Below are 14,351 nucleotides of genomic sequence, written 5' to 3' on the forward strand. Positions count from 1 at the left end.
AACAGGAAGGCATGCAAACAAGAAGAGGCGCAGTCATGAAGGGAAACGAAATCAGCAAAGGACAGCGTGACCTTAGGGATTCTGAACCCGCGCTCTCTGCGAGCAGTCATTCCCACGTCAGCGAAACCACGCAGGCCTTCCGCTCCTCCATGAAGGCTTCCCTCCGGGCCTGCCCGCACCATTCGCTTCCCTGGAAGAGTCAGTCCATACCTGGTAGCTCCAGTGCTTTATTTGAATCGTAGGAATAAGCTAGTACAAAACACATTTTTTAAAATTTTCACAAAGTGAAACAAAGGCGGCTTCCCTGCCCCCACCCCAGCCCCCTTCTCAGAGCTCCCTGGACAACTCCTGAGTCCACTCAGTTTTCCTGGGCCGCCTGCAACAGCTGCAGCAGGGGGTCCTCGGTCCGGAGGGCAAAGGTAAGCGTGCGTTCCTGATAGTGCTTTGGGTCACATTCCAGGTTTTCAATCACTTCTGCCAGCAGATGTGCCCTCTCCACCCCCGAGCCGGGGGCCTCAAAGCCCAGGGCAGTGAAGTGCACGTGCAGGTGGTAGTAGGAGGGCAGGTAGTGCAAGTACACCCGGAGGCGGTCCCCGGCCACCTGGTAGCGCTGTAGGATGGCTTCCTAGGGAGGAAGGGATGGGCACAGAAAAGGGTCAGTGTAGAGCTGAGAACAGCCTCACTCCACGCAGAGTGCATTGCAAAGTACATCACTACAGATGCAGTTAGGTGAGAATTTCACTCCTAATATCACGTGATATCCCTTAGGGTTCACGTTAGGAGCCCTGGTGGCAGAGTGGTACGAGTTGGGCTGCAATCCTCATGGTCGGTAGGTCGGAACCACCAGCAGCTCCTTGGAAGAAGCCCTGGGCTTTCTACTCCCCTGAACAGCGACAGCCTCAGAAACCCACAGGGGTTGCTGGCAGTCAGCACCGACTCGGTGACAGTGAGTTTGAGAGTGCCGACCCCTTTTAAACTTGTCCTGGTTTTTAGTACTTGCTGCTGCCTTTTTGATGGAGGTTTCTTCTCTGTTCTACTTTGTTGCTGTTGTTAGTGCTTTGTTTTTTTGAATGTCCCCCCACCCCTGCAAGCCATTTTCTTGGGAGCTAATACAGACACGATGTCGTTCCATCAGGTCAAGGACTAGTGTACAATTGCTACCACTATCGGATTCAAGAAATTCCTTTTCTTCTTGAACTCCTTGACATCAGCTCCCTTTTACCACCCCCAGCACTGTTTTCCTAGATATGAAATCCCGGATGGGTAAATCTAGAGACAATAGCTGGATTAATGATTCCATGGGGTGTGGCAGGGGAGGAGGGGGAAATGGAGAGCTAACAAAGATGAGTACAAGAATGAAACAAACGTTCTAGAACTGATTGCATAACTCCTTGATGTGACTGAACTACTGTGCGAGGTGCGAGTTACTCCTATGCTCCAGTGACACTGGAAAAAAAGTTAAAGGATGATTGTGCAGGGCCACGCCCTCCCGGCGCATCCTGGATGGGCATGGCACCAGGACGCTGTGTGGCTCCCATGGCAAACAGCTGGCAGTTTCTGCTTACCCAGAGACGGAAATCATGTGGAGCCGTCCTTGGCACACATGGGTTGCCATGGATTTGAATGGACACCTGTTAGGAGGGCCCAGGCACTGTGTCCACTGGGCTTGGGCCCTGTCTTCCACTTGAGGTCGACAAGCGCAGGCCGCAGCATGCGGTCCTTGACTAGGAGCCCCGCGGGCACTATCCTTCCCCTGGATGGAAACCTGGGCCGACACCGCTGCCATCGCTTGGATGCTGACTCAGCCATGCTGTTGGGTTTCTGAGACCCCTTCTGGTGTTTCAGTTTGGCGTCAGTTTTGTGGTTCGCAGCCCAGCACTGGGCTCACTGCTCCACCAGGCGTCACCAAGCAGGTGGGAACCGGGTGGAGCTTGGAGACACTGGCAAAGGGGCTGTGCCAGGGCCGTGGAGAAGGAGAGGAGGGTGCCTTGAACTGAAGTCCACAGGATGTTCAGGGGCTGTGTGACCTTTGGGAAGCAGATCACCAGACCTTACTTCTGAGGTGCCTCTGGGTGGATTAAAATCTTCAACCTTTTGGTTAAAAGCAAGTGTGTTCCTGTTTGTACCACCCAGGACTGCCAGACAGATGTCGGGAGGCAGAATCAGGAGGAAAGCATTTCCTCGGGCCCTGGTGCCCCAGGCCTGGCACAAAGGGAAGGCAGCCGCTGGTTTCTGTTGCGAGCAATTCCCCGAGGCCAGGAGAAAAGAGCCAAGAGGCTCGGGAAGCTCAGAATTCGCCCTAGAAGCATGTTCTCCACAGAAGCACCCCACAGGGCTGTCTGCTACAGGGTGAAGATGCCTGAGCTGCCAGGATTGGCCCACCTCTCCCGAGAGGGGTGACAGGGTTTTCTGCCCTCCATGGTATCTAGGGCCCGTGTCATGATTAAAAAGAAAGAAAAAAGCTACATGTAAAAGACAGAGGCAGCCAGAGAGACAATGGATGGTGTGGCACGCAGGGGGCGTGGATGGCTGCAGGGAGGAGGGTGGGGGAGGGCCCAGGCTCAGGGTGGGAAGCAAGGCCCTCCCTCCCATGCCCGTTCCCTGGGTCTGCAGTAACGCCCTGGCCCAGCAGCTGTCAAGAGGGAGAGGTTCACCTCCCCTCTTGTGGGGCATCCCTGTGGCAGCTGGCCCTGGTCTCTCAGAGGCAGCATCTCAAAAGGTTCCAGGGTGAGAAAAGGGGCTGTGACTCAAGCCCACAGACGAGCAGGGTCAGCAGTGAGACGGACACAGACACCGAGACCCAGAGGGGCGAGGGGCTGGCCCAAGGACAATTAGCTAGCTAGGGTTGAAAGGTCAGAGCAGGACCACATCCCAAGACTCCTTCTATACTTTTCCACCCAAGGCTCCGTTTAACTCCCCTGATGTCACCCAGTGAGCAAGTACCGCAGAACTCCAGGTACCCAAGAATCTGGTCTCGACCCTCAGTCTAGGTAAGGTGATGAGACACCACAGGTATACCGGGGGACTTCACAAGGGCCATGAAACACAGGGACACTCAGAGAATGGAATCCTCCCTTCAGGCGGTGCGCACATTAACAGAAGACAGGTGTGGTTGTGATGAGAGGGACAGGTAGCCTATGGTTAGAATCCAGCGAGGAATCCATCCTGAGAGTCGCAGGGAGGGGCCAGGGCACTGGACTGTGGGATGGAGGAGACAGCGAGAAGGGGTGGGGGGTGGGAAGAAGAGGGGGCTTCCAGGGAAAGGCAGGGAGGCAAACTCATCGCCCACATGGCGATGGCATGTGTGAGGAAAGGCAACTGAAGGAAGTGGCTGGGGGGTCGTGCAGGCCAGACGACAAAGGGCCTTGCTCGTCAACCGGAAGGGCCTTCGTGGAGGGTCCCCGTAACCGGCACTTGCAGAGAGCAGCCTTCCTCAGGATGACGTCAGAGAAGGATGGAGAAAGTGGCCCAGGGAACATCCTGGAACCTGAGTGCAATTCCCCAGGCCTGGGTCCCACCCAGGTCACTCACCTGACCCTCCCGGAGGATGTTCCTAAGCAGAGGCAGGTGCTCTGCAGTGAGGTCTCGCAGCGACTTGATTCCCCGGCGGTGGCAGATGGCAATCAGGTACAGGTCATCGAGCTATGTAGAGAAACCGGGAGGGAGGGTCAGGCTCGGCAACCTATAGAGCACAGCACTGCAGAGGCCCCCATGCCAGAGCCCCCAAGATGGCTGACAGCAGCACCCATCCCAAGGCAAGACGGCTAGGCTAACTCACAGAGCTAGAACTTCTGCTTATTCTTCCTGCACTTAACGGCAGGTGGTGGAGACTTCTGGGCAAAAGTTGTGGTAGTTACACAACCGGTTGTCAATTTGAGATTCAGAGTGAAGGGTTAGTTTGTAGTTTGATGACCTCATTTAGAGACGCTAAGGAGATAAAGCGCTCCCTGGAGGCGGGACACTCACTCCCTGCTAGACATTGCTGACAACAATGAGCCTGAGGGAGCTCCACTGATGCAGCCAGAGCCATGGAGCTGGAGGAGCCCAGGGGAGACCCACGTCAGCACTGACATGCCTCTACCACCACTGGATCGATCCACAAGCCTTTCCACCCACTGGCCTGTGATCTTCCTGCATTCAGCATTACTGCATGGCTGTGTGAGTTTAAAGAGGAATTTATGGACTAGTATTGGACATATGGGCCAATATTGGACTTGTGGACTTGGTCTGGACGTTTCTCAATATAAAATTGCTTTTATATAAAGCTCTTTCTTATACACAAATGAGTCTCCCTGGATTTGGTTCTCTAGTCTACCCGGACTAACACAGAGGCCCAAGAACGAGCTGAGGGCAACTCTATGCAGAGTGGGAAACGTGCTTCAAGGTCCACAATGGTAGGCATGCAAACGACATAGAGGAGGGGGGAGAAAACACTACCCGTCTCGGGCGGTCCAGGAAAGGGGCTCAGAAGAGAAGGCAGGGCCTGGGTTTGGAGAGAGGGCAAAGGGCTGTAGGGGGGCGCTGAACGCAAGGTTCAGAGGCAAGAAAGCACAGACTGTGAGCCCCGAAGCATGTGCCGGAATCCTGGCCCTTATCCCTGTGGGTGCACCCTGTTTGTGTGGGTAGCACATGACTTCTACTTTTGTTTGTCAGCACTGTCCCTGTTTTTACAACTGTGCAAGGTGAACTTTTTTGACAACATGTTAAAAAAAAAAGGCACCAGCAAAGGCACTTATGAAAATACCTGGGGGAAGGGGCGAGAGTGACTGACAGACAAACAGAGATGTGTGTGATTTGAGTCAGAAACTCGGTAACCTGGGTTCTTTGTTGTTAACGATGATGACAGAGTGACCCTGTTGAGATGCGGCAGAGCTGCTCCTTAGGGTCCTCAGGACACTAGACTCTCCTACCGAGTAACCAGTGAGGGGGCCTCATGCAGATGCAGGCAGTAGCCCAACGCTTGTGAGCCGCCAGGAATCCCTACAAGGAACCAAGGAATTCCCAGGGCTACCGAGAGGACCCCAACCCTGGTGTGGACTGACAGCCAGCAGCAGAGGAAGAAAATAAATTCCTGTTTTCACGTCACCCACTTCCGGCATTCTAGCCGCACCGGACAAGGAAGGTAGCCCATCAAGAGCGAGAGCAGGTGGCTCTGGAGCCTGCAGTAAAGGCCTGTGGGGTGGGTTAGGACTGAGCATGGAAAGGCCGCTGGGGCCCGCTCAGCACTGAACACACCAGGGTGGAACCCACCTCTCTCGCAGCTATTCCAATGGGTTCACAGGCTGCCCTTTCTGCAAACAGCCTGGCTGAGAACCTGGAGGTCACAACAGTGCAAAGAGCCAGAGTCAACAAGCTAGTGTGCTGGAGAGCAAACGAGTCGTCCTCGGCCCATGAGATACTCTCCCCTGGCCTTGCTGGAGTTGCCACGTCCATACGGGAGGCAGGTCTCAAGCAGGGCTCCAGCAACACCCTGCCTGCAGCCCAGGAGCTTGTGCCAGCAGGGAGGCCCCAGACAGCCAGCAGCCAGCTTCTTCATGTAAGTAACTTGGGGACCATGAGTCACCCGACCAATCCAGGGGCCTGGTTTTAAACTGATGGTAATGAGCGTTTCCATCGGATTCCCTGATGTCCAACTGTGCCCGAGCCTCGGCATGCCACGGCATTCTTTCCTGCCAGGGTTTAAGAGGCTGGGCTCTCTGCCCCAGTCTGCTGCCAATGAGCCCACTGGGAACCTCCCGACCCAGGGCTGAGTTGGACACCCCCTTCTCACACACAGCCTGTGCTGGGGCAGTTCCAAGCTTACTGTGTGGGGTCCAGGCAGAAGTCCGGAAATAAGAGCAGCCCTTGCCTCAGGGTGCAGAGCGGAGGGGTGGTGGTGTGTGTACGTGTGCCTGTGGATGGACGAGTGTGTTCCTTGTCTCTCTGTGTGCCATCGTCACAGGACCCTCTCACAATAGCGATATTTGCTTCAGATGACAACTGACAAGTCCCAGACGTGACACTGCTCACGCCTTTCTGCTTCACTGGCATGGGCTGGACGGCCACGGATCCCGGGGCTAGCAGGCAGGGGAGAGGCGTGGTCTGGGGCTCGTGCTCTGCTCTCAGGCACAGCCAGAAGATGCTCCAGCCCCCAGGAAGAGTCTGCAGAGAGCCAAGCAGGAAGCAGGCCCAGGTGGCCCACCCCTCACTGCCCAAGTCCTTTTGACAAGGCTGGACAACATAAGCTTTCTGGCAAGGGACCAGGACAGGAAGGGCCGGAGCTCCAGCTCAGGAGCGACTCCAAGGATGGGTTTCAAACACTCTTCAATCTGAGACCTCAGAACAAAGTCACTTAAAATGCTGCTGTTATTGTTGGTGCCACGAGTCGGTTCTGACCCACAGCCACGCTGTGCACCACAGAACGAAGCACGCCTGGTCCGGCACCAGCCTCCCAGTTGTTTCTCTGCTTGAGTCCGTCGTTGCAGCCACGGTGTCCGTCCAACGCCTCGAGGGCCTGCCTCCTTTTTGCTGCCCCCCTCCTTTACCAAGCAGGATGTCCTTTTCTGGGGACTCGTCTCTCCTGACATGTCCCAAGTATGTACGCTGAAGTCTCGCCTTGCTTGCCTCTGCTGGCTGTCTCCATTTGGAATGACGCGCTGAACATGCACGTGCATTGTCTAATATACAGTCAATCTCCAGGAGGGGCTGAGGATGTGGGTGAGGGGACTGACACTCCCCTCCAGAGCTGATGAGCGCATTTTATCATGTGTATACATTAACTAGAGCTACTAAACCAAGTCGAAAAGAAGCCAAAACATATGTCAAAATAAGTAAAAAGGAAAAGTGATATAAGAGGGCAAGGGAGGAGATCTTCTAACCTCTAGGGAGGACTCATAAAGCAGACCAGATGCCACTGAGTGGTGGTGAGTGGTAGAGGTGGGGGTGGGGTGGGGTGACCGTGAGTCAGGGTACAAGTGTTCTTGACAGGGTTGAGTTTTCACTGGCTCATCTCTTCCAGGGCACTCTGGGCTGGGTCCTAAGCGGCAATCTTTCAGGTAACATGAAAGCAGAGAACGGTCTGCACCAGCCAGGCACTCTCTTGGAAGGAAGAGTCTCAAGCAAGAGCAAGACACTCGATGAGCACCTGCTGAGTGGGTGAGTGGAGGGATAGCTAGCCAGACGAGCAGGCAGAGCGTTGCTCACGCAGGGCCACCAGCTCTTCTGGGAGTAAAGGTACACTTCTGGGAGAAGTGGCAAGAGACGACAGAGCTGGCTAGGAAGTACCTTCCACCCTCCAGGAAAACACCAGAGCACCTTCCTCATCACTCATTCTCTTGTCCCAGGACAAAGGATAAAAACCCAGGCAGGCAAGGCGTGTCTCTCTACTGGACACAGCTGCTCCGTTCTAAAGGAGCTGTTGATTTCAGTGCTCAATCACAAGGCAGGCGTTTGAGAAACTGAAATACGGTGTGATGAAGAGACAAAGGGGGTTAAGCAAAGGTTAGGCCCAGTCCCACCTGTATCACCGTTAAGGCAAGCTGACATTTAGCCTGGTTTCCCAAAGGCGAGGCACTCAAGCCACATGGCTGAGAGGCCAGTAGAGTTCTGGAAACCCTTCCTGTCTTAAAGGGGTCTCAGAGAGGGTACTTGTACCGGCAAACTAGGCAGGGTGCCAGGTGGCGCTGCCAAAGGAATGATAGGGTTCAGTGTCCAGGATCACGGGCTGCAATGTATCCTGGTCTTCGTGAATTTTGTGAACTGAAATGGATAACACAATCTTTGGTTGTCCCCCACCCCCGCCTCCTTCTCAGACCACAGTTTCCCCAGAAATCATGAGTTCTTCAATCTGCGGGGCTCGGGTGAGTCATAAGCTCTCCCAGCCGCCCTGGCTCCCACGGCCAAGTCTGGGATCCAAATGCTCCAGGCACATGGCCGTTTGAAGAGACAAAGGGGCATGCAGCCGGATGAGGGCACTGCCCGCCCAGAGCGGCCACCGACCTTCCTGCTTCCGTGGCTTCACTCCAGGCTCCGTAACTATCTCCAGCCCCAGGGCTGGCTTCATCCTTCAAGGTCTGCTGGGGGGCAGGGAGGGAAATGCAGCGGGCAGAAGCAGGTGTTCCCTCAGCCTCTCTCAGCACGATTTACTCAGCAAACTTTAGGTGTGCTCACAAGGCCTGAGGGTGGACAACACCTGCGAAAGCAAGAGGGAAGAGGGCAAGGGAGAAGAACTCCGCAGGGCGGGGGATGGACAGAAGCCAGGCGCAAAGCAGGAGGCCCACCACTTGGAACACTTTTCCTTGCATGATTCGCTGTGGTCCCTCTCTGCCACCTCTGCCTTTGACCTGCTCCTCTGCCCTTGCAGTTGCTGCCCCGAGTCCTGGGGTGAGCAGGGCCCCCAGGGACGGATGGCCCTGCCAGCTCCCACGGCTGCTATGGTGTAAGTGTCCTCCAGGGGAGGGGGAGACATTACCTTTGTGGTCGAGAGAGGAAGAAGAAGGGAGGTGGGGGAGTGGTGACAAAGAATCAGAGAGGGGTTCTTGTCAGTGAAGAGGGATTGGCTAGACTGTGGCATCTGGGGAGGCTGGGAGAAGCCTGGGGACCGAGCCCCGAGGAGCCTGGGTGGGTGTCCTAGAGGACCTGCTCTGCTGTCCTGGGACCCCTGGTAAGGGTCCCCGGAGCTCCCGTCTACTGGTATCGAAGAGGAGGGTGAGAGTCTAAACACTTGGGCTCATGCCTCCTCCTGGACGCAGGGACAGGTGTGTGTCAAGCTGACAGGGCCAGGATCCTCGGTGGTCTGGTGTTATGCTACAGTAAGCCACAGTGAGAGTTTCTAACCCGACGGAAGAACAGCCACTCCACTGCAAAGATTTCCTTTGGGGCGGAGCCTGCCGATCCTTTGCCGAGCTCGGACCCTGCATCTGGCTTGGCATTTGAGCCACTGGCCTGCCACCTTGTCTGCCGGGACTTGTGAGCAGACTGCCATCTCACCTGCTGATCTTGGGTTCATCAGGCTCGGAAGCCTCGAGGCTGATGTGTCACCCATGGACTTAGACCTTGCTTGTCTGTCTGTGCATCGAGGGAAGGCGGCCTCGACTGCAATCCTTCACCCTTGGGTGAGAGGCGAGCTGGAAAGGGCGTTGATAGGGTGATGCGTGAACGCACGCACTTGTGCGTAACTGGCACGCACTCGGCCAGCAGAGGCTCAGAGTTGCTGAGCAGGCTCACCACAACCTGCTGCAAGAGGCCAACGTGAGAAGGGCAGGTCCCCACCGAGGTGCTAGGCAAGAGAGCCCTTACCTGCTGCTGGTTCCATTTGAGGTCAGGAATGAGGACAAAGCCGTCGAAAGGATCTGGGTTCTCGAAAACAATCCGGTTGGCTTCGGCCTTCTTCTCAAGAATGTTATATACCCACTGGGAGGGGGAAGGCAGAGAGATGGTTCATGTTTCCAATCATTGTTCCTTGGGAGGCACCTTGTGCTTAGTTAGATAAGCACTCTGCCCATTCCACCCCCCGCCCCCCAGCCTCACCCATCCCAAGAGCCAGGCCTTAAAAGCCCGCCAAGCTCAAGGAACCCCACCCTGGCTATCGAGTAGACTGTTTCTGGGGTCCTTCAGGGATCCTGCCCCTCCTCTCACTGCCAGTAAACATGCATCCTGGGCCCACGCTGTAAGCGTTTCCTGGGCAACTCTGCACACCTCCTGGCTGGAACCTCCCCAGCACAGTTACGTCCAAAGCAGCAACCCCTCCACTGCCCCCAGGGCGCAAGGGAGGCTGTCTGGGGGAGCGAGGCTGAGCGCACTGTTCCCTGCAGGCAAAAGAAGCAGCGGCAGGGCTATGAGGGAGGGTGCCCGGCTCGCTGTATGGCAGGCTTCCTGGGCCCCACAGAGAGAAGGCAGCTGTCCTCAGTGGTCTTTAGCGGACCCCTTCTCCAGCACCGCGTGATCTCGGAGGTCACTTCCTTGCTGGGGAAGCCCGAGGGACAAGAGGCAGGGGTAGAACATGACCCCCGAGCAACAGCTCCTGGGTGCTGCTCATGGTTAAGTGCTGGGCTGAGCTGCTAACCCCAAAGCCAGAGTTTCACATCTATACAGAGGTGCCCCAAATCACTCACGGAAAACCCCATGGAGCGCTGTTCTATTATGATAGACATGGAAGAGCCACGTATTGGCAAACGAACCCACCCCTACTCCCTAGCCCAGTTAAAACACGGTCAACTAAGCACTCTGCTAGCCCTGTCTTTTCTCTGCTTCTCCTGAATACTGGCTGACAGTCGTCTGCAGATCTAGAATACTCCCAAAGCAGTACACTCTTCCCTAAACCTAGTGAATGGAGGGAGCTCAGTTCTGACTTCCCCAACAGCTGCCTGTGTCCTCTTCTTTGTCCTGAAGGGCTTCCAAGCTCACATGGAGTTGGGGTGGAGGCCGAAGAAAGCTACAAACCTGAGTGAGAAGAGAAAGGAGGGCGCGAACTGACGCACCCCATGGAAAGCCCCTATCCCTCCACCCAGATCTGTGGGCACAGCAGCGACAGGTGGGGAAACTGGCTTAGAGCCTGCACACCTTACACCCTGAGGCTCGAGGGCTGAGCACTGCTTGCTTCTTAGCTCCAGGCCAGCACAGCCAAGACAAAGCACAGGCCCCATTAGAGGCGGAGAGGGAGGGCACAGAGGCCCCCTGCCTGGGAATAGCTGGGCCTCCAGCACAAACAGGAACCTGGGATTCCCTTTAGCTATTCAAGGGAGGCATTTCTGATAGTGGGGCCTCACAGACTGCCTGGTGAGACCCCCCAGGCCAGGCGTAAAGTAACTCACTCACCCCCAAAGGGCTTTCTAAGAAGAGCTCGGAACTGCTGCTTCCTCCCACTCCGAGGGGACCAGGGCAAGCACATTCAGCCCGCAGGAACTAGACCTGAAACTTCCGCAAAAGAAAAGGCAGGAGGTAGAGGGCCGACTCTTCTCCCGCAGCCCTGGTGTGCCAAGGAGGTAAGGGGCACGGGCCTTCCCGAGAGCACGAGTGGTGGGGCCCGTGATGGGGAAGTTTGTGTGCCCACTTGGTACAATGCTACTCTGGACTATTAGGGCAGCTTGTTCTTAAACCGTCGGCCTTAAGTGAAGTCTGTTTAGCCTGCCATCATGTTGGGATGGAGTCCGGGCCTGAGCACAAAGGGAGCCTGCCTCGGGGGTGTGCTGCCGTAGATGGTGGGCAGCCATGTCCCCAGAATGCCCCCTCTCCAGTCTGCCAGCTGCCCGGCTTAGGGACTCCCACAGCCCTGCAGCTAGCTGTCTCGAGCCTATCACCTGACCCACAGTTTGAGCTCCCAATGACACCTCACCATGCATCGCCTGAAGCAATTCCTTAATGCAGCCAATCAATCTCTGTATAGGAACGGGGCTTCGAACACTTCATAGACACGTCCCAATGAGCTTTTCATTCTGTTTCCATGAACTTTTTGAACCCCTCCCTCCCTCCTCAAATCTCACACGGGTTTTGTTTCTCTAGAGAACCACGGCTAAGACAGAATCCAACGAGACCCAGTTTCATCTGCCACTCACTTGCTGTCCCCTGGTGACATTCTTCAACCTCTCGGCCTTGGTTTCTTCCTTTGGAAAAGGTGGCCATCAGTATTTATGTGTCAGGGTTGTGGCGAGGCCTTCAGGGGAGCATAGGTGCCTGGCACAGAGCCCAGCATGAGGCGGGCACTGAGGGCAGAGGAGGGTGCTTGGAGAGCTCCAGGAGGACAGTTTGGGGGAGATGTCTGGGGGACAATGCTAGCGCGGCTGGGCAAAGGGAAGCAGGAGGTGGTGCTAGTCCGGGAGTCGAGGGACCACTAGGAAGGGGATGGTGACGATGGGACCAGCCGCTCTTCAGAGTACTGCGCATGCTAGAGCCCTCATTTTGCAGGTGAGGGAAAAGCGGGAGCTGGGGAGAGCGAGCCTGGCTCCAGAGACATAGCTGAGTCTTGCCTGCTGGGAAGGAGAGCTCTCTGGGACAGGGTCAGGGAGAAGGACCTGATCCACATGGAAGCCTCAGGGTCAGAAGCCCAGATAAAGGAGGGAAAACAAGGACCGGGTGTTCTTCAGACAAGCCATAGGAGGGGAGAGTTTGAAAGCAAACCTGGGAGAACCTGCGGGGAGGGGGGGTGGCGGGGCGGGGCGGCAGGCCTGCTGATACGGGCTGAACCCTGGAGGGTGCTGGGAAGGGCAGGGAGGGTGTACCCTGAAGGCTTGCTCGGCAGATGAGGAAGGCATGCCATGGTCTGTTTTTCAAACTCTCACCCAGTAATGCTCAGGAGCCCCTAGTTTCCTGAACCCAGCCCCCACGCCTCTCTTCACAGCACAGCCCCTGCTCCTCCTGTGTAATACAGTCCGTGCACCACTCACCGCCCTTCTGTTAAAGGCTTTCTCTCACGTAGCCCACATACCAGAGCAACAGTCTACATCCCAGGGGACTTCTCTGAGACTCTGAACAGCAGATGCTCTTTAGGAAGACAGGGCCCAATTTCCTCTGGCCATGTCACAGAAAGAACAAGTGCTGAGACTTAAAATAAACAACAAATAAACCTGTGGTGGTGGTGGCTGCTGGCTGCCTTGACGGAAGGTGAGCCCAGCATCACAGAGACAATGTTGCTACTCCTGCACCAGCCCTAAGATTGCTTACGAATTGGAGGGTGGTGATCCCTTGGGTTTCCATTGGCTGAGTTTCAGCAGCAGACAAGGCCTTTCTTCCTAGTCCATCTTAGTCTGGAAGTTCTGCTGAAACCTGTTCAGTGTCAGTCACACACAAGTCTCCATTGACAGAGGAGGGGTGGCATGCATGAGGTTTGTTAGCCAGGCTGGAACTCAGGTCTCTCCACACGGCAGCTCAGAATTCCACCATGGAACATCCACGGGCCCTGAAACTGGAGGAGCTGCGCCCACTGCACAAGGCACCACGACTCACCACAGCACCAGAGCTCCTCCAAGGAGAGGGAGGCAGTGAGAGCCAGCAAGGCAATAAGAACAAGGCTCATCAATAACTATCAATCAGATTTACTTCTGAGTATGCCCACTGGGCCAGTTTCCAAGCAGAGATTCTGGGCCCACAGAGAATTGGGATCTCTTGGCTAAATGGCCTAGCATCTGGCCTAAGGCTAAAAACACTCTGAAGACCCAGCGTCTGCCAACTGGGTCACTCCCTGGCTGCTGGGAGAGGAGGATACGCCTCCCCCGGCCCTGCCCCTCCCCGCTGCCCACTTCAGGGGCAGTGAGGTCCAGCTCTCTGCAGAACGAGTGGCAGAGTGACTGGGAGCCTCAGCTCCTGGAGGCGGGTTGACTGCAGTCTGGGCTGGGTGGACCTACCTCAGCATCAGTCTTTACTCTGACCGTAGCAAGGTCAAAGTCATCCAGAGCCTAGATATGCAGGTCACGTTGGCCACCGCGACTGCCTGTGGAGTCCACATAGGGCTATGATCACTAAGACGAAGTAAGAAGAAAGGCCTGAGAACCAGCCATTGGGGACCCACGGGTCCCCTTCTGAAAGCCAGCCACTGGGGACCCACGGGACCCCTTCTGAAAGCCAGCCACTGGGGATGCACGGATCACAAGGACCTGCTCTGGGCAGCTCCACTGTGCATCGGCTTGCCTGCTAACAACAAACACTAAATTCACAGACGCAGCTTCTTGCTGTTACCCGGATTGCTTTGGGATCCTCCAAAGAGCCTCAGTGGCAAGCCTAAGCACCCTGGGTGGGGGCCCAGACCAAAGTCACTTCCACCAAATCAATGAAGCCAACTCTCAGGCAGGACTTTATCATCCTCTTATCTCATTTACATTTCTCCACAGCACTGATATTTAAAATAAACTCTATATACACTACCATTGGCCTTGCCCATTTGTGGTGACCCAGGGCAGGTGACAGGGCAGAACTGCTCCTATGGGTTTCCGAGACTGTAACTCTTTATGGGTGTAGAAAGCCCCGTCTTTCTCCAGAGGAGTTGAAAGGTAGCTAGTTTTAGGGACAAGTAAGGTTGTCTCTCCAATGCCTGGCAGGGTCACATACAGGGTTGGAAAGAAATCAGGTAGCCTTTGGATACATATGGGAAAACCCAAACTGAGCATGCATAGGCTAGGACACTAGGCCCAGTTAAATACATTGGGTACACCCACCCACAGATGGGCCTGAACGCAGACAAGGGGGCCAACCAATCCCTTCAACCACACCTCCCCAGCCAGAGATGTTCAATAACCCAGCTGGGGAAAGGCCAGCTCTCTCACTGTGCTCCTGAGCTTCCACAAGGCGTGGGTGGGGTCTCTCCCCGTGGTGGTATGCAGGTATGTGCTCCGGGCCTACTTGGGCCCGATGCCCTTGGGCTCTTGGCCTATGAGTCTCCGGGG

General features: G+C 55.7%; 1 protein-coding gene across 1 annotated transcript in view; it reads right to left on the minus strand.

Annotated features, from left to right (window-relative positions):
- Positions 1–213: 213 nt before the first annotated feature.
- DCPS (decapping enzyme, scavenger) overlaps positions 214–14,351 on the minus strand; it is a 72,849-nt gene continuing 58,711 nt past the window's right edge. Inside the window, exons 4-6 of the mRNA XM_075564099.1 lie at positions 9,277–9,390; positions 3,532–3,642; positions 214–625 (exon numbers count right to left, since the gene is read on the minus strand). Coding sequence (XP_075420214.1) covers positions 359–625; positions 3,532–3,642; positions 9,277–9,390 — 492 coding nt within the window. The 3' untranslated portion in view covers positions 214–358. The remainder of the gene's footprint in view (positions 626–3,531; positions 3,643–9,276; positions 9,391–14,351) is intronic.

Source organism: Tenrec ecaudatus, chromosome 12, assembly GCF_050624435.1.
Source record: "Tenrec ecaudatus isolate mTenEca1 chromosome 12, mTenEca1.hap1, whole genome shotgun sequence".
NCBI classification, from domain to species: Eukaryota; Metazoa; Chordata; class Mammalia; order Afrosoricida; family Tenrecidae; genus Tenrec; species Tenrec ecaudatus.